The sequence below is a fragment of the Dermacentor variabilis genome, chromosome 3 (genome assembly GCF_050947875.1).
Source record: "Dermacentor variabilis isolate Ectoservices chromosome 3, ASM5094787v1, whole genome shotgun sequence".
NCBI classification, from domain to species: Eukaryota; Metazoa; Arthropoda; class Arachnida; order Ixodida; family Ixodidae; genus Dermacentor; species Dermacentor variabilis.
The window spans coordinates 219,869,073-219,895,303 of record NC_134570.1 but is presented as its reverse complement, the minus strand read 5'-3'; the positions used below and the strand labels follow the sequence as shown (position 1 = coordinate 219,895,303).

Below are 26,231 nucleotides of genomic sequence, written 5' to 3'. Positions count from 1 at the left end.
GACGTCACCTTCACGTGCCCCCCCTTTCTGTGCAAACTGCCTCTTCACCTCCCACCACTGTACAGTTATAAGCCGTCTGTGTGCTCGCACGTAATTATCTGTTGAAAGGGAAGCTCTGCAGTTTCTGCCATGCTTTTGAAGGGTATCAAAGCTATCAATGTGCTAAGGTGACGACGCCCAGGGAGCTCCAGAGGGCATCCCGACCACGGCTGGCGCATTTCCATGGGTGGCAAATGCGAAAACTCCTGTGTACATAGATTTAGGTGCACGTTGAAGAGCCCCAAGTGGTCGAAATTAATGAAGTCTGCCATTAAGGCGTGCCTCGTAATCAGAAAGTGGTTTTGGCGCGTAAAACCCCATAATTTATTTTTTTAGCTCTAGAGCGCATTGGGGCCCATTCGATACGGTACGGTCGAAACGAGTTTCTCGAGTGCTCTTTCTTTTTTGACTCTCTCCATCATGTTCACACGCGCTCGGAACCATCCCCCGACGCGGTCTGCCAGACAGCATCAGCCATAGCAGCAACAGAAGCAGTGGAAAAGTTGAAGGAAGAGGCAAAGAAAGCTTATCTTTCAAACTTGCCTTCGTGATCGCCAATACGTTCCTTGGACAGCTAGTCCAGCTGTCCAAGCAAATGCAGCCATTGTTGACAGACTTCGCACTCGTGAGGACAGACATGAAAAGGAAGTCTGCCAAATGGACAGAGAGGGGGACATATCGTCCTGCATTTTTCATCCGAGGTGCTGGCTGAGAAAGCCGCAGTTGGAGAGAGTTGAATGCTTTGATGATGCATGCGACACGCTGTACACTACTAAAATTTCTAATCCTCAGAATGAAATAGCTTTACGTTATAGCAAAGCCATTTCATTCTGATTTTATTCTAATCTGATCACGTGAAACTTACTTAACCACTGACGTAAGTATCGGGCAATTGTCAGCGCCTTTGTTTGAACAAACACTGTACTCGTTTATACGAGGTCATATTTGTTTGCTTTAAAAGCTTTTCAGAACATTGCCTGCGCTGAGGAATATTTCTTATCTAGTTGGCTTGGAAGAGGCGAGAAGCGCGCAGAAGTGTAGAGAGTGCGCTACCGACACTTCGCTTACTCATGCCGCGCGATAGAGTGAAGCGATAAAATGCAGTGTGAAGTGACTCCGTCCGCACCTAACCCTCAACTTGGTCAGGACGAGTTTCATCGAATTGAATTGGGTCGCGTTCCAGCTTTTCATCATCATCATCATCATCAGCATCATCATCATCATCATCATCATCATCATATCATCATCATCATCATCAGCCTGGTTACGCCCACTGCAGGGCAAAGGCCTCCACCATATTTCTCCAACAACCCCGGTAATGTACTAATTGTGGCCATGTCGTCCATGCAAACTTCTTAATCTCATCCGCCCACCTAACTTTCTTCCGCCCCCTGCTACGCTTCCCTTCCCTTGGAACCCCGTCCGTTACCCTTAATGACCACCGGTTATCTTCCCTCCTCATTACATGTCCTGCCCATCCCCATTTCTTTTTCTTGATTTCAACTAAGATGTCATTAACTCGCGTTTGTTCCCTCACCCAATCTGCTCTTTTCTTATCCCTTAACGTTACACCCCTCATTCTTCTTTCCATAGCTCGTTGCGTCGTCCTCAATTTAAGTAGAACCCTTTTCGTAAGCCTCCAGGTTTCTGCCCCATACGTGAGTACTGGTAAGACACAGCTGTTATACACTTTTCTCTTGAGGGATAATGGCAACCTGCTGTTCATGATCTGAGAATGCCTGCCAAACACACCCCAGCCCATTCTTATTCTTCTGATTATTTCTGTCTCATGATCCGGGTCCGCCGTCACTACCTGCCCTAAGTAAATGTATTCCCTTACCACTTACAGTGTCTCGCCACCTATTGTAAATTGCTGTTCTCTTCCGAGACTGTTAATCATTACTTTAGTTTTCTGCAGAATAATTTTTAGACCCACTCTTCTGCTTTGCCTCTCCAGGTCAGTGAGCATGCATTGCAATTGGTCCCCTGAGTTACTAAGCAAGGCAATATCATCAGCGAATCGCAAGTTACTGAGGTATTCTCCCTTAACTTTTATCCCCAATTCTTCCCAGTGCAGGTCTCTGAATACCTCCTGTGATGGCTCCAGCTTTTATGGCTCCAGAAAGAAAAAGTCAGCGACCACTCTCAATGCGACACACATAATTCCTGTAGTACAAACGAGAAGGTAGAAGACGTTTGACAACAAATTAGTTGGGATCACTGCTACCCAAAGAAAACTGGGCAACAGAAGTTTCACACAAAGGCAACTGGACAACTGGGAATCAACTGATCTGTCAGCGAATTTAGAGCGTGGTCATGGCAAGTGTAGCCTCACTTCCTCACACCGCAACAACAAGAAAAACAAAAACTACTTGTCATTTAATGCCAATAAGACCAAGTGCTTTTCTCGAACGTAATCCCAGATAACAAAAGTTGCTATGGCTATAGGAATTAAAATAATAAAGTCTCCATTAACTAGAAGACAACCACTCCTCCGAGACTGCAACAAAGTTTGACGACAATCGCCATCGCTTTCCTTGCTATGTTCGGAGTTTCGTGCATTGGGGATTCGATTTTTTTCAGTAATTTCTCAGTCATTCGGTTATATGAAGGTGTTCAAGCGATTAAAAGAGGATGTGCGAAGTGTAGACAACCGGTTTTCGCATCACGCTCCATTTCACAGCGCTGGTATTTGTGCTTCATGATCGCTCGACACACGCCTTATTCAGTTATTTGTGCATTTGTTTTGTTTCTGGAAGTAGAAACAAAACATCCAAGAAAGCGCTGCCACCTTGACAGGCCGCGCTGCACGAGGCTTTCAATGGCTTCAATCACTTGGAAGGTGCTTTCTTTTCTAAACGATATAAATACTCACCCGCTTCATAGCAGCTTCACGTGTCGTGCTGTGAAGGCAAATTTGAAAACCGATCTTCTTTTGCAAGGTGGGCAGCAGCATAAACGTGTGTTGCAGAAATGTGTTAAGGCAGACCGAAATAAAGCGAACTTTCCTGACGAACATTTTATGGCGATGGCCGGCGCGGCGACATGACGGCGTGCCTTCGTCGTGCTGCACACATATGCAACAAAAAACGGCATGATTTTAACAGGAAGTCGAATGCAAGAGGCTTTGACGTAAATTTATGCGGAAACCCGCGACGTGGAAAGAAGAAATTAAGCTGCTAAGCCTTTCTTTCGAGGAACCCGTATGGGTTCGCTTTGTAGCAAATAGCTACGTTTGGAGAGATGTCTCATTTTCCCTTTATTAAGTCCGATGCAGTAGAGCCGTAATTGTTCAGCGCTTGCGTTCGCTGCTTGCAACGGGGCCGCTTGCAGTGGCAAGACGGCCTTGATGGGCGGCACACAGCTACGTCTCGTCGGTCGGAAAACAACTCCACATGGGTGGGCCTTGCCGTATGCTTTATTGAAGCTGGAAGAAGATTCGGAGCATAAAGCGATATGTTCGCACAATATTTAGTTTTGTAGGTTTTTCCTTATGTCACAATAATGCAAGCCATCTAGTCCCAGCAAGATTGGAACAACAATTCAAGTACACATGTAACCACGTGGTCAAAAAAGTGCGGGAGGGCTGGTAAAAAAAAAGTTTCTTTATTTAACGTGTAAGATATTCAAAAAGCTAAATGCGATTCACTGACTTTATCAAAGTCCTCAATTAAATGCTCGGGAAGAGAGTCACGTTCTGAGGCTGTAGGCGAGAAAAGCTCTCTGAGCTGTGATTTGCGGAAACATTGCCTGCAGGCAAGTGCTTATGAGTGTGACGAGTAATACGCCTTGTCACAAGTTAAGGGCACTACTTTTGCTCATTGTTGCGGACAGAATATTTCACATGGTCTCCCTTGAATTGGAGATTCTAGCCTTTTGTATTTGGTAATTATGTACCGTACCACTCTCTGCACCATTCCTAAGCGGCTGATGACGTATGAGGGTCCCATATTGACACGTGAACTCATTTATCTTTTACGGGTGAGTGGTTTTACCGTCTAAGAAATGTTATCGCTCAGCGCAGGACGCGCCTACATGTATCGGAAGATTCTAGAAATTTTGTTGCCGAACCTTGTGTAATCTGAAGTGCAAGGCACGCGAATCCCAGCGATAACTATGGAACATTCGACGACCGATGTATGAAAGCCGACGCCCTTGACACGCTGATAAGCTCTTTGACCATCGCAGACTGTGTTCGCCGTTGTCACCGTTCTTTGAGTGTAGCCAATTTTTGAGGGCACAATTCGCCCAACAAAACGCTAGTTTCGTCTTTCCCAGTTTGGCTACTTTCTTCACCGCCACTACCACGTGACATCTTGTGGAGGTGCTTGTGCGTTCATGTACCGAACGCATCCGCAAAGCCGTGATCCAAGCCGGAAGCTCGAGGACAAAACCAACATCGCCCAGAACCCGGAGCCGAAAAACCTCGTCGAGTATTTGGAAGGGCACACCGACGTTGTCCCTAGGGCATTTAGGCGAGGATTGTGTTCGTTATGGCTTCAAAAGAACCTACTCGTAAAGAAGAACTTCTCACCAGTCCGCGCCAACTACCTTCTTGTGTTCCCTCAGGGCTGCGTCCAGAAGTATTGCACGCGCTACATGATGATCTGATTGCTGGACACCTCAGATTCTCCCGGACATTATCGAGGTTACAGGAAAGGTATTAGTGGCCGCGCCTGACCACCGACGTCTTCCGTTGTGTAAGAACATGCCGAGACGGTCAGCCACGCAATACACCACCGACAAGGCCAGCGGGATTACTACAGCCAATCGAGCCTCCTTGCCAACCATTTTAGCAGATCGGTATGGACTTGTTGGGACCCTTTCCGACGTCAACAACCGCAAATCAGTGGATCGTCGTGGCCACGGACTACATCATTCGCTTCGCTGAAACAAAAACACTGCCGAAAGATAGCGCACCCGAAGTGGCAAAATTCTTTGTCGAGAACATCCTGCTGCGACATGGAACCCCAGAAGTCCTCAACACCGACAGAGGAACGGCTTTTACAGCGGAGCTCACCCAAGCCATTCTGCAGTACAGTAAGACAAGGCACAGGAGGACAACTGCCCAGCACCCACAGACGAATGGTCTACGGAGCGCCTGAATAAGACCCTCGCCGACATGCTAGCAGTCTACGTCGACGTCGAACACAAGACCTGGGATGCCGTCCTGCCGTACGTAACATTCGCTTAAAAGACGGCGGTGCAAGAAACAACACAGGCCACGCCGTTCAAGCTGGTTTACGGCAGGAATCTGACGACTACTCTCGATGCCATGTTGCCGCACGACTGCGACGAAGAGAATCTTGACGCCGCTACCTTTCTCCACCGCGCCGAAGAAGCTCGACAGCTCGCCCGCCTGCGGATCAAGAATCAACAGAGGACCGACAACCGACACTACAACATTCGACGACGTTACGTCATGTACCAGCCCGGTGACCGCGCTGGAGTTTGGACTCCTATATGCCGACGAGGACTTAGCGAAAAGCTTTTACGCCGCTACTTCGGACCATACAAGGTCATCCGACGCATTGGCGCACTCGACTATGAGGTCGTGCCAGACGGCATTTCGCTATCACAGCGGCGCCACTCACGATCTGAAGTAGTTCATGTTGTGCGACTTAAGCCGTTCCACCAGCGCTAATGCTATTTGGGGACTTCGCAAAGCTGAACTTTGGACTTTCTTGGACTGTGTCACCTTGGACTTTGTTTCTTTGTTGTTTTGTTACTTTGTGTAATAAGTGTCCTTTGTGTTGCGCTCTTCTGTTATGTTTCTAGCATCGGGACGATGCCTTTTGAGAGAGGGGAATAGACACGTGAACTCGTTTATCATTTACGGGTGAGCGCGTTTACCGTCTAAGAAATGTTATTGCTGAGCGCAGGACGCGCCTTCATGTATCGGAAGTTTCTAGAATGGTATTGATGCTTCTATCCGCTGTCTATTGTCACCGAACCTTGTGTAATCTGATTGCATGTATGTGCGACGACCCGCCGTGGTTGCTCAGTGGCTATGGTGTTGGGCTGCTGAGCACGAGGTCGCGGGATCGAATCCCGGCCACGGCGGCCGCATTTCGATGGGGGCGAAATGCGAAAACACCCGTGTGCTTAGATTTAGGTGCACGTTAAAGAACCCCAGGTGGTCAAACTTTCCGGAGTCCTCCACTACGGCGTGCCTCATAATCAGAAAGTGGTTTCGGCACGTAAAACCCCAAATATTATTATTATTATTGTATGTGCGACGGAAATAGTCTAGAACTTTGTGGAAGGCAGGCTGGTCCCAGCGATTACTCTGGAACATTCGACGACCGATGTATAAAAGCCGACACGCTTGACTCGCTGATCAGCTTTTTGACCATCGCCGACAGTGTTTGCCGCTGTCGCCGTTCTTTGAGTGTTGCCTGTTTTTGAGGGTACAAGTTCGCCCAATGAAACGCTAGTTTCATCTTTCCCAGTTTGGCTACTTTCTTCACCGTCACTAGCACGTGACAATATGACCTAGCAAGTGCTGTATAAGGTTTAGGTCCGAATGTGGCCTCTTCTAGCTTCTTCCTTACAGACCGTGGTTTCTGAAACGCTGTGGCAGAAATTTAAGTGACATGCGTGCCACAAGTTAAGGCATTGCTTAGAATACAAACTAAATTTTTAGGATTTTGCACTTTTTGTACGCAAGATGCTTGGACCTGGTATAGGAATGTGCTAGGGTATTTCTGTTTTACCACCATTAAGTTTCATGTCTCGCTGGACGCACCAGCGTTGCAAGTTAGAGCCAACTTAAATTCGTCATGGTGATCAATGATGTTGGCTTTATTTAGGAGAATGCAATCAGCAGGAAAAAAAAACCTTTCAAGACGGCGATTTGGTATTATGTGAAGCCATACGACTATTTCAAGAATAAAAATGGCCTGGAAACACGCCCCTGAGGAGCTGATGTTGTAACATGCACTCTGTCAATAGTTTAACGACGACGTGTCTTCCTAGGAAGCATTTAAGAACCCATAGTGCCTAAGTGTTGGCCCTTGTGGAGGTGTTACTCACGGTATTTACCGAAGCGAAAAGCAGTCTTCGCTTATCCTCAGGTACGCTAAAGAGTTGAGTGCTCAGTGTGGCTATTCTTTTTGCCCCGCCAAATTATGCAAAGGAGTGCAGGTAATCCTAAAGTTAAGCAAACACACTGTGGTGCAGTCCACGCAGTGCAGTTCTAGACGTATTCTTAGCTAGAAAAGAACAACAGTTCATTCCGGACGAAATCAAACAGTTTCTAAATTGCTCAAGCCAGCAAATAGTTCAAAACACATCTAAAGGCCCACAATATAGCGAGTGCAAAAAGCTACAAATATTTATATGCATCACGCACGCATTCCACTGTCTAATGCTACCCTAATTCCTCGTTTTTTGAGAGACAACTAGTTTGCCGGTAAAATGAATCGTTCCGTTGTTTGTTTTCAAATCGTCACCTAATAGCCCATAGTTGTAGCGGCCAGGCTTCTCGAAAGAATGAGTTCACGCTGTACTAAATTTTTGCCTTAAACTGACCGCAGCGGTGACCACATCGACGTTCGACCTAAGCCGCCAATATTGAATACGATCTTGTTGCGCTTTCGGTACCTTAGTACAAACCGGCAACCGAAGTGTACCTGTTGCCCACTACCCTGACAGATAGCGTGATTGTTTTATTACCCACTCATCTAGCGAAACACTAGGGGTAATACTAGGTACTTATGATGTGGTGAGTAAAGCCCTATAGTTTTTGGTTTTTCAAGCATATATTTACCGAGAAAAAAACCACAACAATATCTTCAGTAGCTTCAAGTTTGTTGGTTTCGGTTTAGCTGGTATGGCGACAATTCATGGAAAACATAATACGGTTTTGTTTATGCACTTTTTGAAGTTTACTTGTCATTTTACTAATCTCAAATTAGCAATAATTTGCAGAAAGTTGTTATCCATTAGACAGCTTTCATTTGCGGCAATAAATTTCATCGGTCGTTCTCATGTACAAAACTGACACAACGGCAGCATAGCGTGATGAGGTTGATCTACCGTCGCTGAAGGAAAATGTTACCCCACTGTGAACTGAAGGAAGCGAGCAACTCACGTCGCTAGAGAGCAGTTTGTCCCATTGAGGGTACAGGTAGTACTTGATGCCATCCAAGGATCCGTCCAGGGTGACACCGCGCAGCAACAGGATCAACAGCACAGCGTACGGCATAGTGGCTGTCACCCACACCGCCTGCGTGCATAGACAGCAATGACGTATTTATTGCCTTACCGAAAACATGGCTGCACCATATTATTCACCTACACGATATTTCAAGGATACATTGACGTTCATCGTTGTGACCACATTACATGTGCTGGAAGTGTACTGACAGGCATTAAAAGCCTTAAATATCTCTCCTTAGACACATCAATTGTTAGCTGGAATTTTTTCGCGAATGCATCTAATGGAGTCATTGTGAAATAATATTTTCTGGAGTTTACCATGCACGGTGGTGTTCTTCTATGTTAGTGAAAGGGCACTGACACGCTCGTTTACCAGTTCTCTGTTTACCCCATTTAGTCACGGCATACACGTTTGTGGACGCGATTTACTTTTGCCATTACTTTGCAGTGGTTGGAAAGAATAGACCACGAACATTAAGTCTTGGAACTGAGGTGAAACAGCGCGAAAAGGACGAGGACACAAGGAAACAAATACCACAGACAAGCGCTGACTTTCAGCCAAGCATTGTATAATCGTATTTGGCACCATTTTTCAGACTTCAGTAAATTCGCACATCCTTTTTGTGTGTCCCCAAGAAGGTTCTACGAGACCAAAAAGACCTGTGATTTCAGGTGGCATGATGCGTCTTCTCAGGTAGTAACTCAAGAAACGTGACTGGCAAGTAGTTATGGCGATGAGGTTGACACATACGTATGCTGGATCTTGCAAGACCGGTGATGAGAGGAAGGAGCCCATTGTAGAAGAAATTTGCATTAGTAAGACCTTGATGAGGGCTAGCTGGTTCATACTTAGAACTGAGGTGAAACAACGCGATAAGGACGAAGACACAAGGAAACAAATACCACAGACAAGCGCTGACTTTCAGCCAATCATTGTATAATCGTATTTCGCGCCATTTTTCAATTGTGCAATTTACTGAAGTCTGAAAAATGGCGCCAAATACGATTATACAATGATTGGCTGAAAGTCAGCGCTTGTCTGTGGTATTTGTTTCCTTGTGTCCTCGTCCTTGTATGAACCAGCTAGCCCTCATCAAGATCTTACTAATTAAGTCTTGAGTAAATTGAACATTCTGCTTACCGAAACCACACCCATTTCACTACTATTTTCTTGCTTCAGACGACCGCTTTGGTGAAGGCACTAGCCTGTTTGACGGGAGATCTTAAGTGGGGCGTTTTGGTAGTAATTGCGAAAGATTTTTTTCCCTTGTTGCATTGCTTCCACCAATAATTAACCTGTTCTTGTAATTCAAACGGGTGAGTTATTATTTTTAATGAAGAAACGTAGCATGACTGACTATACAATAAATGAATAATTAATCACCATGTAATTGCGGTGTCTGCCTATAATACGCAGAGTTAATCTCATCCCACTTCGACTTGCTTTCTAGGGAGTGTCCAGACCCTTGGCATAAAATTATGTAAATTTCACACATTTATCAACAGTCGAAGGTAATTCGTGACTGAAGGGGTGATATTTGTAGCTGAGATCAGAGGTCCCATTATGATTGTACACACAAAATAACTGGGCTCTGAGCGCACCCCATGGCCCCCAAACATCCCCCACCAACCTCAACCGCCGTTAAGGCAAGGCTGTGTGACGTCAGGAACTGCAGGGCCCACCTCTGTGTCGTTTGCTTTGAAGTAGTTGGAGATTTCGTCGGATGTCTTTCTCCACACACTCAAGCACCCAGCCACGAGGGAACGGCATCGCCGCTGAATCGTGACGCTATTCCTTCATTTGCGCGACAAGACAGACGTAGTAAATCGCAGACATGCGCCGAGACACACATACAGGAACGAAGCAACGCATGGTGACCATCACGGTATTTCGAGCTCGCACAATAATTTCCCGCGTGTCCATAAAAGCAGGGCCTTCGATACCTGCTTCTATTACCCGCGTGAGTTGCTTCCGGGGTGCGCATTTATGTCGTCACCAGAGTCTCACCAGAGCTATTTCTGGTTTAACTGCGGCATTAAAAATTCACCGGCAAATTATTTACTCACACCAAATGCGCTAAAATGTTGCCAGTTTGCTGTGGGTTGCGTAAGGTTCGACATAGACGCATAGTCTAAGCTCGAAAATTTGGTGTCATGGCCCCATTAATAAATTCCTCGGTAGAACAAATCCTACTTGCACGTAATTCCAGTCGTGGCCTCCTAACATGTCGTGGCCTCCTGAGATATCTCAGTTTATTGCACTTTCGGCTACAACCATTTTTTAAAGCTTTGTTTACTGTTGTCCCTATAGGCAAGTCCTCATGGAGCGAATATCAATTGTCAAAGCGGCGAACTTCAACCGACGGTGAAAACCGGACGGCCGACGTCTAAGTACTTCACGCAGCCGGCCTATCCGTCCGGACATATTTTAGTTGCACGAACGTCACTACCGCAAACGGTGAGCGCGCGAAGCATCACATGAGCCAATCCGGAGACACCGTTTACTGGCGGACTTGCCAGGCGGGAACGGCTGCTCCCAATTCTGAATCAGTAGGTGCCCCGAACGCATTCTCCTTACGCGTAGCGACACTCAAAGTGCGTGGGCTACGGAACATGGGCAACGCAACAGGCGTCATAGCCATTTACTCCGCTTGTTTAGGCAGCATGATGTTGGTGCAGTGCAAGAAATTTTGTCTACTAGCGATGTTGCACTGTAGCCTGCTCAACCAAATTACGAAGTGTGCGCAAGCCGAGCGATGGTGACTCTGCTGCATGCATTTCGTTAGTCAGAACGCAGGCAAATCCCAAGTTATTGACACTGCGTGTTGATATCGAAGACCCCTTTTATATGTTATGACCTTTACATTCGTTTCCGTAATTCAAGGCTGATTTGTGCCTATGATTCCTTGAAAGTCAATGACAAGAAGTATTCCTTTATCTCTTTTTCTCGCATCATAAACACTGACCGTGATTTGGCATTTTGGGAGACTGTTACTTTGTCCGTGATTATAGAGGTCACTCATACCGAACGAATAATTATGATGCAAGTTCTGCTTTGCTTCAGAAATTTACGGAAGACCACAATCTAAATGACCTGGGAGCGCACGCGTATTCTTGGCTGTGGTTTACGCACTTTGAAGGCGCATCTCATGCTCGACTTCATCGTGCGTATATTTCAATAAATGTCTGGTCTAACATTCACAACTGCCTTATGAAGCCTGTAGTTTTCACAGAGCATTGTTTTGGAGGCCCCACTTCATGGGGTCCCCTAAAACTCCGTAAGTTTTCTTCAAATTGGAAATTGCGAAAACTTGACAGACAACTTTTACCAGAGGAAAGGCTTTAAACAAAATCAAATAATTATTACAAGCGATATCATAATGTCGACAGCGTCAGCTGTTTTCTCAAGTGGAAATTTTCAAAGAGAGAGTCAGAAATGTAGCACTTTCTATTTCATGTGATCTCTCTCAAAGAAAACATGCTCAAACACTGCACTTTTCTGATCTATTGCGCAAGCTGTGCGCTCTAAAAAGCCCGTTCCTAGGATTCTATAGTAACAGCGGCTGCTACTATAGCGGCTTCCCTCCGATGATGCATTGCTTGCACTTCTCGGTTGCGAAGCTCGGGATTTGTGCGACGTCGGAGCTTGTGCTCTCGCGCGAGCTTGTGCTCTCGTGCGAGGTCGCGCTGCAACTCGCGCCGAGCGTAGTTTATGGGGCGACAGAGCACACTCTGCGAAACACCTGCTCATACCTCTACCCTCCCCCAGCGTGCGATTTGCGCCCTGCTCCCCTGCGTTACAGCGGACAATCAAAGGCGAAGACTAGACTTAGAACAGCTCCGCTGTTAAAGGAACATCGCGCTTGAGTGCAGCAGAACCGTCTCCGCCTCTCATGCGGAAGGCACGGGTTCAATTTGCGAACTTTCTTCTCACAGTCCGGTGGTTAATTCAAGGCGTACTCCTCTTGTGACGGCACAAGTAAATAACACAATGTATGGCTTCGACGTACCGTATTACATGTAGAGGGGTCCAGCAATATCGCTTCCAACCGCTCGAAAGGGATCAGGTTGGTGTACTCGTTCACTTGGTAATGCCTGGTGCAACATGGGTACTGCTAGGCTTTAAGCGTGTCTTGATGCAAGCGTAGCATCCTCAGATGAGTTTCTTTACAGTTTGTCTTCCGCGGGATACCCAAAATTTATTTCTAAGCTCGGTAAGGGTATGTTGCAGACCACCGTGGCGTGTACTCTTATAGCAGTCTCTCATCCCTTTCGGCCCTGGTGTCGTCAATTGATCCAACAAAGTACAACGTGTTTCCCACGTGTAAAACCAAAACTGAAAACAATAATTCTTTTGTGGGGTGCTCCTCCGAGAGCCCTTTCGCCACTGCGATCAGCAGCGGAGCATTTTGTGGACGCTCACGTGATGACGACTACGAAGTTTGTTCGTACCATGGCTGAGCAGTCTTCGGCTAAGTATCGACTTTCACAATGTATAACTTTTGTAGTTTCGAGTACTTGTGGCTGATATTTTTTATATTTATTTCCTAGTGTTAGCGTAGGCGGCATGCGTAAAATTGTAGGCCTAACCTGCATACTTTTTCTGTTGCGGCCCTTTGGGTACATGTCCACTTTCGACGACATCAGGCCTTAGTGGTTGTAAGTCGTGCGTTCCTCGCTTTAGCCGTATTCTCCTTCATATTTTTTGGTGCATCGATACTGGCGGCCTTATTTTAGTCGCGCCACGTCAACGCTCCCGACGCTTGCAAGAATGCACGGATAGTCTCTTTGAAGATCTGGACGACGGTAAATTATCAGACGTGGAAGGCGAGTGCGACGAGTATGGCTGCAGCGGTGACGAGGGGGACGACGCGCTTGGAACCACGGCGGAGCGCGAGAGTGATAAGTTCAGAAGCTCATTCAGAAGACGATAGCACACAACCAATCGCAAGCGGCTGGGCGAGAAAGCCTTTCAAGGTGCCAGAGACCATATTCAAAGGGGCAGCGTACGAGGACCTTCACATCGAAGGTTACATATCCTCACCATTTGGCTATTTTAGCCGTTATGTCCCGAAGAGCGTCATTACTGAGCTTGCTGAGAAAACAAATCAGTATTCTGTTTTTCAGTTTGGCGCGTGTGTAAGCACTGATGAAGATGAAATAAGCCGACTGGTGGCTCTCCATCTGATAATGGGTGTCCTGAAATATCCAAGGTTCCGCCTATATTGGAATCCTGCAATGAGAATTGCTAACATTGCATCAAGCGAGATCTCGCGCAACCGCTTCGAGAAGCTGTGCAACAATCCTCACATTGTTGATGCGAACAAGCCGGACATCTATTAGAGACTCTGGAAGGTGAGACCTCTGCTCAAGAATTTGCAAGCAATGTGCCGTGATCTCGAGGTATCTGAGCATCTGTGCATTGGTTAGCAGATAGTCCCTTTCAAGGGCCCTTTGGACATAACGCAATATGTGAAGGGCAAGCCTCACCCTTGGGGTGTGAAGGACAACTCACACCGACGCTAGGGCACCGTGGTGTAAAATGGACGGTTGCGCAGGGAAAGTTCGAATTTTTTGTGAAAAGTGCGAAGTGCACCTGTGCTTGAAGAAGTCCAGGAATTGCTTCAAGGACTTTCACATAATGAAATAATCAATTTTATGCTTAGTTTTTGTTGTAATAGCCGCATAAAATAACGTAAATGTTTTTTTTATTCCTACACCCACTGAGCCCTGATGTCCCTTTTTCAGGACATGAAGCCAAATCGGTAATTACTTCACGCAGAAGCTTTATATTTTGTGAGCACGTCATTTGGGCCATCAAATTGAACAAAATGCAAGGGAAAAAAATCTGCGGTAAAAATAAAAATTCCAGGGCTGAAAGGGTTATGACAAGTTTTGTCAGATGATGAAGCGGAGGCAATACAATTGGATGTTTAACTTCTTCTGGTTCCTGTGAGAATTGCAGTCATCCACTTAGACGCAACAGTCCTTCCCTGTCGAGAAAAGGATGAAGCATTTTCATATCTGAATTGCAATTCAGCTGTAGTTTATTTTCAAGCTGATTGATTTCTTCTGCGTAAACATCCTCTTGAGCCACCTTGATCCAATGATTTTCAGCGTCGCTAATGTCTTCGCCTGTGAGCTGTCGTTGGTCCTTGACACATTTATTTTTGCAGCATTTCATGAAACGAAACACGCACGCTGCTATTCATAATACTCTTTTGAGCTTGACTAACGTTCAAGGTCCAAAATAGGCAACAACATTCTCACATGTAAAACTTGTACGACAACTTTTGCTTCCGTTAAGCCTATATCATTACTATGTAATTCTGCCTCAAGGGTGTACATGGGCCATGCATCTTCCATTTCTGTCAGCCATTGTGGTCCTTCCCACCACACTGCGTTTGTCTTTAGAAACGGCAGCTGAACTCCACGTGTAAGGAGGTAATCCGAAGGATTATCAGCTCCAGGACAATGTCGCCATTAGCTCTTGTCGGAATAGCCTTCAATTTCAGTGACCCTATTCTCGACGAATGGCTTCCACGTCTTCGGAAACCCTTTTATCCAATGCAGTGTGACCTTGGAATCCTTTCAAAAGAATGTTTCTTACGTGCACTTCTCAAGGGCAGTCTTCGGAAATTTCTCTCACCTTGCTCCGAGCCAAGTAGCGTCAATCTTGGCAGTCACTTTCAGCATAGGTGCCACTCGTGACTTCGCCATTATGAGGTGACTATGAGAACAATTCTCTTGGTCAACGAACTTAAAATATGCACAAGTTCCATATGCAGGCTGACTTGTACCACAAAATATATGAAGCTGCATGGAGCGAATTTCAAGCCCAGTCTTAACCCAACGTGGGATAGACATAGAAGGTGCTGCAGATTTGAGCACCAATTTTGCCCCTTTAAAGCAAGGTCCCAAGGCAAATCTGCGTCGTAATCTGCCTGTCTCTGCCACAACTCCTGAAACATTATCTCGGATTGAATGCTGAAGGGTGCAATTATTCTGAGCGGGTGAAATATCATTGACACTGCTTGCAGAACATATCTCTTACACGGCTTTTGAACTTTTACCAAAAAGCATAACGCTGATTTTGTGGCTACTGTCATGTCTTTTAGAGAATCTCACAAGAGTCGCCAAATCTCGACACCTCCAAATGGGGCGGTCTCCTTAAGCTGTGGCAGTAAAATCTCTCAGCAGTTGAAAATTTCATGACCATTCTCTTAGTCGCCGTCAAGCGTCTTCGATTATAGCATTTGCTTCTCTGTATACTTTTTGAGTTCTTCTCTATTGGCTCTTATCAGAAGGTCATCAACGTAGAAGGAAGCAGCAAGCAACTTTGCCATTTGTTCTGTTTGATCCTTTATTCCAATCAGGTGGTGTTGGAGTGTGACGTTGAGTAGGAATGGGCTTTCTACTCTTCGAAAATGCACCCTTGTCATGTGCCATTCCTCTATTTAAGAATAGGATTTTCTCTTAGAGGGTATATGCTTGATCCATAGTAATCTCAACCCATCTCTGCCTTTCATTTTTACGCTAATCTAGAGAAAGGCTTTCTCCATGCCAGCTGTCAGAGCCATACGGTTCATACAAGTCGTCTAGTAGCGTAGGTCCTTTGTCGAGATGGTCATTGAGGGACGATGGATTAGGATCGTGAGCGAATGCGTGAAAAACTACTCGTACTCGGGTCGTTGTCGACTAGCTTCGCACAGCAGCGTGATGCAGCATGTAGTAGAGATTAAAGGGTTGCGCATCAATTTCGCTAGGTACTTTCTCGGCTTGACCCATCTTCATATAGTTCCTGATGGTGGTATCATATTCTACGCGAAACTGTGCATTGTACTTTGTTTTCTTTTCGGGACAGATCAGTCGCTTCCGTGCTTGCAATTGGATATCTTCTAGTTGTTCACAGCTTTCTTTCCACGGAAGGGCTACTTGGTAGCGACCATTGACGAAGGCGATGTCGTGTTCAAATTTTTCTAGTCCCATATTAGGTTCCTTATAAGGAGTGTTGTCGAGTGGCACAATCGCTATGCTGTCTAACTCCTATAACCTGCCAAGAAGGTCATCTATAGAGTCGGTAGAAACACTTACTAGCAATACGCATGCGTTGAGTGCTCTTTCCAAAGAGGCGTGAAACGGAAGTGGTCCTTGTAACATCCAGCCATATGCAGAACCCAGTGCCACCAAGTCTGCCTGTCCGTGGTGCCGTTTCATTTCTCCGGAAATGAATTGCCACAGCTGGGCAGCACCAATTAAAAGGCTAATACAAGTGACAGCAGTCATCCCAGGTAACAAGAGCTTATCTGCAAGAAGGTGTCCGTCGCTTTCAATGGTTACGAAGCCGTGCTCTAGGGGTACTTGAACAACATCATTTCAGACGCCCGGTAATTCAATAAACTGTACCAGGTACTCCTGATTGTCATACTGAATGCGAAGGTTTAGTTCGACAAGGCGATATTGTATGGTAACCGAGCTTGTTTGTCCAAAAATATTTAGCTGTAAATTAACAGATACAAGTTCTTTCAAGCCAAGTGTGTTGAATACGTCTTCATAAATGAACATGCGCTGACTGCCGCTGTCTACAATTCTACGAATGTAGACCCTTTGCTTTTTTTCCGATGATCCATGCCCAAAATGTCTGCAAGAAAACCTCAACATACACGTACGAATAGGAACTGGTGTGAAGACTGTTCGCGGTTACGGGACTTTCTTGTTCCGTCTTCTTAGGTTTCGACTTGGGATCCCACATTGAGGATACATGCCTTCCTCTGCATCACTTAACTTTTCGATAACAGTCTTTGGCAAGATGTCCTCTCGCGGTGCATCGCTAACATCCATTCTCCGTGCCAATTTCTTCAACTTTTCTTCACGGTTGATGCTGCTGTCACAAACTGAAGTTGAGTGCTTTGAAGACCCACAGAAGAGACAGTCCTTATCTCTAACATTAAACCAAGACTGCAGGACAGTTGCTGTTGGTAAGGTGGAGTGCAAGGTTTTTCTCTCCGCAGATGGTTTAGCGCATTTCTTTAATGTCACAAACTCCACTTATTTCTCGGCTTTCAACTTCCCCGCGAAGATAGGTCAAGAGTTCTTGCATCTCTTCATCGGCTGTCGCTGTCATTGAGTCTTGCTGCTCTACAGAGCCTGAACTGTCGATAGTACACGGTGATGACTTTGAACTGTGTTCTTTTCGGTAATAGCCAATGACAGTGTCTACTGGTAATGGCTTCAACAGAATGTCCGCCATTATAGTTGCGTAGCTGGCAGGACTGACGTTTAGACCTTTCAGGCCTCTGATATGACACTGTACATATTCCAATAAACTTCGAAGATTGTATACATCTTCTGAGGAAGCAACTTCTTCTGGCGTGCGCAGATGGCGTAGGTGCTCCTGCACAATGCGACGCTTATCGCGAAAACGACTCTATAATTTCGATGTCGCCGTCACAGCACTCGCCTGTCACTTGTAGACCAGAATGTGAAGCGGCTGCTCCACCGCTAAGAAGATTCTTCAGATATTTAAATTGTTCGTCTTTCGTCAGCTCTTCGTTTTTATGCACAGACGCCTTGAATTGCTGCCAAAAAGCAGGCAAATGACAAAGCTGTCCGTAGAATGTCTGCAACTGTCGAATTGGAAGCTTGATTGATTTGCCCGGGAGGCGATAATAGAGTGCATGTGATGAACCTGCTGCTGCGGAAGGGGCAGTAGTAGAAGACTGATTTTGACGGAGCAGCCACTCCCGAACCTTTACTTCGCCCACCATTCAGTTTCAAAACATTCGCAGTCAACACAGTTTCAAATTATGTGGCGAACTCGTCCTCAGGGATAGCGTCTTCTATCTCAGCGTTAAGCTTGTCCAAGTCCGCATCATTCACGTGTACCCATTCGATCCAAGATAAAATCTTTGCACTCCCAGCGTTTTCAATTACGCCTTTCGGTTCATTGATGAGACGCGTATTCATATGGGGTCGCGCTGTTCGCTTGTCTTAGAGCACTTTGGGGTGGTTCATCTTGTGTTTCAACAATGTGTGACCTCGCTTACCTTCTCGGATAGACGACGAGTAGGTGTCTTATCACGGCGAAGGGTAACGGCGCATGGTCCAGTCAGGTCTTACCGTCTGGCTTTCGGAGGAGGTTGCCGCTGTCCTTACGACGCACTGTCTTCGCTTTCGAAGTCTCCTATGCGCGCTCCAGGCGTGTAGAGTTGCGGCGAGTACTACCAGGCGGATTTCGGCACCAGCTTATAGAATAAATGGTCACGGCCTACGATGAAGCACAACTGTATTTATATTATTTACAGTAATTAGATCGGATGAAGTCCATGACGGACACTGTCTTCCTACCTTTGCGTCTTCTCCGTGTGTCCGCGCTGTCGCGTGCCATGCCGTTGGCTTCTTTCCTTCTAGCTCTTCGAAGCAAGGTAAATAATGAATAGCCCGTATCGAGTACAGCATGCTAAGTCACCAGGTACGTACGAAATCGCCCAAGTTTGTACCAGTACCTCATCTGCCCCGAATTTCACTAAAGTTGTGCATGTCGCTTGCCTCAAACCCTACTACTCTCCTGTTTTCACCGATATGTAGAAGCAATGAGACGGTGCTTCAGCAGCCGGGAATAATGATACATTCATATTGCGTGTTTCATGTGGACGATGCACGCGGGCGCGACGACGAAAACGACGAACGCTCTCTGGCTCTCGAGCTGTCCGCTGAACTAGCCAGCACTGCAGTTATCCTTTGCAAATATACTTTGAAAATGGTCTCCAGTTCATAATCCTTCGTTCGCGTAACAATATTACAGAGCATCTCGTCGATGCCGAAAGAAATGGCCCCAATATCACCTTTCAGTGGATACCTGAACACTGTGGCGCGATAGGGAAGGAACAGTTGGGCGCTGAAGTGAAAACTGCTTTAACTAGTGCTTCTGAAGTAGGCATTGCGTTGTCACGAACAGACGTCCTGATTCGTTGCGCAATGCGCAACTCTACGTTGAGGCACTGGACCTAACCAGATCGATGGCGCAAGCGAGTGCATAAATGGGACACATAAAGGAAATTCCGGAAGCTTCAGCTCAAAAGAAGCCAAACAAGAGTGGTCCGCCGAATTCGTCTTTAAGTCACATTCGTCTAGTGTCATAGACAGCTCATAGATTGCTGTGATACTAGCCCAAAGTCTGAATACTGTCAGATGCCAAAAACACTTGATCTCATACCTTGCGTTTGCCCGCGTATGCGCAAGAACAATAACAACTGGTCTCTTCCATTGGGAACATGCACAAGATGCCTCTCTCAGAGGAGTTCTTTTTTTGGGTCCTTGGCCTAATGCAAAAAGCGTAGCCCTGATAATAAGGGCCGCTATATAATAATAATAATAATAATAATAATAATAATAATAATAATAATAATAATAATAATAATAATAATAATAATAATAATAATAATAATAATAATAATAATAATAATAATAATAATAATATTTTATGCTCACTGCAGGGTGAAGGCCTTTACCTGCGATCTCCAATTACACCTGTCTTGCGCCAGCCGATTCCCATTATCGCACGGGAATTTCCTAATTTCATCGCTCCACCTAGTCTTCTGCCGCCCTCGACTGCGTTTCATTTCTCTTGGTACCCATTCTGTAACCCTAATGGTCCAACGGTTATCTAACCGGCGAATTACATGACCTGCCCAGCTTCATTTTTTTTCTGTTAATGACAATTAGAATATCGGCTTTACCCGTTTTCTCTCTGGTCCAGACCGCTCTCTTTCTGTCTCTTAACGTTATGTCTAGCATTCTTCGTTCTATTCCTCTGTGAAGGAGTTGGTTTACCTAGGTCAACTAATCGCAGGGAAACCTGATCAGGAGAAGGAAATTCCTTCAAGAATGAAAATTAGTTCGATCGCATATGGCAGACATTGTCTGCTCCTTACTGGAAGCTTACCATTACCATTGAAAAGTAAGGTGTACAATCGGGGCATTTTACCAGTGCTGACATATGGGGCAAAGACTTGGAGACTGACCAAAAAGCTTGAGAACAAGCTAAGTGCCGCTATAACCTCTCTATAAGCCACTGAGCGGGACGTACGGCTTTAGAGATGCCACGGCGTTGTGGACTTGTACACACGCACTTCCTCTTTCTCGTATCATCATCTTCATTCATCAGCCTCTTTCCTCCCTCCCCCCTTTCTCCCAGTGTAGAGTAGTAAGCTATAGCTCAGGCCGACCTCTCTGCTTTTGCGTAGATAAATTTTTATCTCGCTCTACTATCTTGAAGAGTGCTGTTCCAGGAGCTATCGCTAGCTTCGCTTTTATGCACTCCAGAGGCTGGATTTCAAATTAACAGCAGCATTTCACTTGACCCGTGAAATGCTGCAGCTCCCGATCGAGAAAGATCATTATATAGAAATAGTGGAGCTGTGGCCTATATAGGGAAGTGGGGAAGGGAGCTTGGTATGACTCACTATGAAAGCTTTGCAGGCGAAGCGCCCTAGTCGTGAGGGAAACAAAAACGGAAACAGGGAGAGGAGTAGACAAGCTCTACTTGCAACTATTGAATAGCGTTAAGGGTTTCACATGACGTTGTGACGCACAAGACGTCTACTGTACTATTGCAGGAAAAACAGGTGTCCATGAAAGAGTCCTTAGTGAGTTAAGTGCCTCTTAAGTAATTCATCAGTCCGTCGTCGGACGCAGACATGAAAAAAATGTGCCATCAAACCTCAACGAATGAAGACTACGGATGACTCGGCGCCGTTGCTATTCGCGTGGTTAATTCCAGTGCGTAAGCGATCGCCACTTCAGCTGTGTAGGCCATTATTTATAAAGCGCTTCTCACAGCAGTAGTGAACCGAAGCAGTACGCCCAACCAAAGCTGGTCAAGACGGTACGATGCGTTCATCGTGAGGCGTCATGGAGAAAAAAGCGAACATTCCGATGCCCCGGGCACCGTCGCCCCGCACAGCGCTAATGAGTCGTTGCCGAGCGCCACAATGGCGTTCTCGAACGGAGGCCTGGACATTCCCAGCTGGTATTTCCTCGCCCGCAGGCAACTGGCACACCACTTTTCGAGAACTTTGCCTCCACAGCTTTCTAGCCCACTTCGTTAACTGAACAAGTTTAAGTACTGCGTGTCATTTCAAGGTTGTTGACAGCTCTTGCTCGGTCTTGTTCGAGCAAAAAATAAGACATAGAAATGTATTGAAGCTCTATATAGATGTCCATATGGCACTACTTACAAAAATATATAGCTTAATGGGAAAATCGAAAGACAGAGAGAGATGGAAAATACATTTCGGAAAAAACTGTACTGCCACACAGCGAAAACGCGCACACCGCTGGAGGTGGGCGTAGGGAGGCGCCATTGTGATCTAATATAGCCGACTTCTCACCAAGTCATGAGACGAATACAAAAGAAAGCAAATAAAAAAGCCGGCGAGAACTGTCCGTCAGCTCCATGGCAACGCACCGGCTCAGTCTAGACATCTCACAGTGGCACACGCGGCCTCCTTACGATTCAAAAGGACGACTTCCCCGCCTAAGATGGGCAACTGATGAATGGCTTTGACAATCACGCTGATTTTTTTTTCTTGTAAAGGAGGCTTTCACAATTTTTCTTGCTATTTGGTTCCCGTGGTGGTACCACAGTTATCATTTTTCAGATAGACCGCGGTGTGGGCAACATTCATTCACTTTGGACTTTTCTCTACGCAAGCTGGAGACGTGGGGGAATGGGTAAGTGCAAATGCGTCCAATGTGCAACACATAGAAATGCTCACTTGCGCTGAAATTAAGATATATAGAGACATATAAAGTGCACCGCCGTACACTGCAGCATGTCCTTCATTATAAAAACACGTTTGACATCTGTGTGGACAGCTTCTATGACCATTGCTCATATTACTCATTTAGCTGGCAGCTCAACAGTATTTTTGACCTTACAAAAATACGTGCAAACACTATACAAAATGAAATATTATTCTGTGCCTTTCAATTTACCTTAATTTATGTACCTGCTCAACAGCGGTAGTCACTAAAATGTCGACCATGGGCAGGAGCAGATGTTTTGGTGACAAAACTCGAAGACCTCGTCAGTATCGTCTTAGCGGACGTGGTCGTCATATTATCGCTAATGCGATTCTTTTTTCGTTTGTTTAAAAAAGCTATTATTTTTTTCTCCATTGAGGTGCATCTCAAGAACAAGCATTTAGCTTGTCAAAGCAAGTACCAAACACATGTTTTAGACCATACATTTGCCTATAACCAGCATCTCAAGAATATTTTGTCCCGCTATATCTCTTTTATTTTTCAGAAAAAGCCTTTCACATTTCATTTGGTATGTATTTGGACAATAAAAAGGAAAAAGAAAGCAAAATTAACATCCTTGTTCCAGTATTTCTTGACAGTTAAATGATTAAAACATTCTTTCGAGAGCACCAGCGACATTCTTCCTAAACTGTCTCCTAAAGCTGGCATTGCACACGAGTATGTGATACGAGACATTGTGATTGCTAGAACGGAGCACTAAAGCGAGCTAAATATGGTGAACATATGCTCAGAAGTGCAGTTCCCGAAATATAAAATCCCTTCAGGGATCATAATCGCACGTTTTACTTGCGCTACAACTTAAGCATGTTTCTCCGCTTAATTGTTGCTCCTACATTTTTGTTTTGTGCAACTTAATATGAATCAGTGCCGTGCTCTTTATTTCAGTGTTGTACAGAGCACCATATCACTCAATTCAATTTTCCGACCTAAAGCGCAACCGCGGATCCACCAGGGGAATGCTCTTCCTCAGCCGCATTCAGCGAAGCTTGCCTTCGGAATAGCGTGGTTTGGAAAGCGCACAGACATGTTTAGCATGGCTTCCCTTCATCATATGTGCTAGCTAGGGTGCTGCACAAGCAAGAGGGCCACAGCGCCTTTTGACGGCAGTCCGTGCTAGCGCGGCAGATACAGCTCGCTAGTTTAACAAAATAGGTGTTTAGAAGTGACCCCAGGCATTATATATGTTACAAGATAACAGGTTAGTGAAATGTACGGAAAGCGGACAACTATCAGGCATTGTAATGATCAAATCACGTAAAATAATGTGGACAAGACTCTCAACAGCTTTGAGGCAACTTCGAACTGGAAATGCCATTTCGCAAGTTTCAGTTCGGCAAATAATCGTGATAGAGAAATTTCATTAGAACTGGCAATCAAAACTTTAAATAAGACAGGGCTGAATGTACACACAAAGGCTTTACAATATTCTTCGAAGATTCGATCATCACCTGATCTCTCAGGAAGCGGTAACTGATCAATGGAAAGTTCAATTTCTTTTTGGGCAAAGAGTCCATTAATAGTTAAACGATCACACCCTTAAAGAAGATTTGCTACGGAGAAGAAATATATCAAAAGCATCAGCATTTGGCGCGTGAGTACAGCTGAGCAGCGTTGTATAATACCTTTGAAATTATGTTATAACTTCTGTCGTGTTTGTTCACCCGCGCCATTAGAATATGTGTCGGTGATACTCTTGAACGTTGTATCTCAACGCCTACCAAGTAGCGCCTAGTTCTTCCGGGTGCAAGGAATGCGTTGTGGGTGAGTGAATACGAGCGCCTCAATAGCATTCACCATCGTGCTCTTGAAGGTGGCTCTTAACGAGGATGATTTCGTTTAGATATGCACCAGGTGTTTCTAACTCCAGGGAAGGTATTCTGCAACAGCCCACCTAGTGGTCTTGCTCATTTTGTCTGCGGTTGAAGTTTTGATTGGCTGGGCTGCAAGACCGCCGACAGCGAGGCGCCACAGCCAATCAGCACGCTAGCAGCAGGCGAAACGGACATGTCCACTAGGCTGACTCTTACAGAGTATCTCCCCAGTTCAACAAGGCTATAAGAACTTTTCAGCAACAACTTTTCCTCTAAACTTTTTATAAATGACCTGATAGAGTTAATTTCGGTTGCGCTGTTTGGAATTCTCCGTTTAAGCAATTCCCAAGAGTCAAATGAGTGTAAATTGTTAGAAAAGCTATATGTTAGTGATGAGGATACTCGATAAATGAAGCTTTATCGCTGATATGGCTTAAATTAGGTTTTCGTAGTGTATACTTCGGCTTGAAATTAGGGCGACCGTTACAACCAAACAGGACAATGCCCATGCAGTGATCAGAGAATGACATAGGTTGCACTTCACATCAAATGCGCCTGTTTAGGAGTGCTGAAAAAAGCGTGTGCGATCCAGACAAGCATGGGACCGCCCTTGTATGTGGGTACACTAACTACTAGAATAAAGCCAGTTAGTATGAATAAGGCCGGTGTTATTAGGGATGCATGTCAGTAGTTGAGCATCCCATCTACTAAATAAATAGGCCCCGCCAGATGCAATCCAAACACGAGTGATGTCTCCCACGAGAACAACAGAGCGATGGCAATCTAGCAGGTTAGCCATAGCTTCAAAATACCTCATTTGGTTAGCTTCGCCATTCAAAGCATAAACAATGATTGCACGCCATAGAACGCAGTGGAACTCAATATAGCCATTTATGAAGCGGCCACAGCTTTTGACGTTATATATAAGATAAACAAGTTTTTTTTAAACAACGAACCTGCTGCCAATAGAGTGCGATATGCAAACAAAGTAATCAGTGAGGAAACGCTGCCAGGGCATAGCTGGTCATCTGATTGCTCTCTAACTTTGGCTGCTGAATGGCGACAAAATCAAAGTGGCCGCGAGACAAGAACTGGCGCAGATGTTCCTGCTTGCAAAGTACGGGCAAGTGCCTTGCAAGCAGATGTACCTGCCTAGCTCAGTTGCTGTGAGAGTGCCATAGTTTTAGGCATGTTTCATAAAGGCTGATGACTCCTCTCGCGAGGTGACACTTCGGCTTCTTGCTGTGGATCGTCAATGCTGTGATCGTCTTAAATGCTTTACGAAGATGCGCTTGCAAAGAAAAGAAATCTTATCATGATCTCTAAAATAGCGACAAAAAGTTATGCTATTGACCCATTACACTGACAAATGTAGACTACATAATTTATGCAAAAGTCATATCTAATCGACTCGAGTATGCAATGTCATTACTTATTGGACGTCACCGGACGGCCTGACTAAAAAGCCATTTCGTACAAACCTACCTGCATCTAGACCGAACAGTTCTTCTGTGTTGCTCACCTACGGTGATTGATTTGCCCTGCTTCCGATCAATTTAGCAGCATCATTTGGCATAGTGAGCACACCTTGCTTTTGAAACATATAGAATACGTGAAAACATATAGAACAATGCTCACATGTGCTACACTAACTATTTTACCCGTACCATTGGTAATGTTAATTTTTCCGAGCCGGCTCCTATTCTTTCTTCTGCTAAGCAAGGCTGTCCTTAATCGGCACTTCAATTTGTCCTTTATTTCAATCCATTGTGTATAATAAATATAAAGTGCAGTGACGTTCATAGTTTTAACGTTTTCGGGAATGAAATCAAAGTATTGGCTTACGTAGATGTTCTTTCCTTTTTTTGCTCAAGCAAACCGGCCATTGACAAAGTTCTCTCACAGAGTAATATATTCGCCTTTAATTTTAGGGCACAGATAAACTGGTCAAAAAGCACCAGTCTTTGGCTTGGTTTACCGTGCGACTAAATATGCTGGTAAAGAATGGACAAGCGTGCCACCTAAACACTTTGTGCTACTTTTGATACAAATAAGCATAGTGCACACTTCTGGCGAGAACGAGCACCGGCCCTTTCACTTCATGTGGATACTTTTACGCCGTATCGCTTTTAAATATTTACTAGGGTGGAGGCTTTTACTTCGTTCGCACATACAAAAATATTTCACATACTGCATTGTGGCCGGACTCAGATTAAACGCCTTTTTACAATAGGCGCCACTTTTGTGTGGTCGTTTACCTATGAGTTCATAAGGCAAGACAATATTTTGAAGCGAAAAGCGTCATTACGATAGTCAACACCGTTCTTCGTGCGAGTGCGAGCCGGCGTATGTCGGAATTGGCTCCGTAAGCGTGTTCGGAGTCAAAATTGG

At 45.3% G+C, this 26,231-nt stretch overlaps 1 protein-coding gene across 1 annotated transcript in view; it reads right to left on the bottom strand.

The window, feature by feature from the left end:
* Positions 1–26,231, bottom strand: part of SerT (Serotonin transporter) — a 698,017-nt gene that overhangs the window by 374,815 nt on the left and 296,971 nt on the right. The window contains exon 5 of the mRNA XM_075686868.1: positions 8,135–8,269. Within this exon, the coding sequence (XP_075542983.1) occupies positions 8,135–8,269 (135 nt within the window). The remainder of the gene's footprint in view (positions 1–8,134; positions 8,270–26,231) is intronic.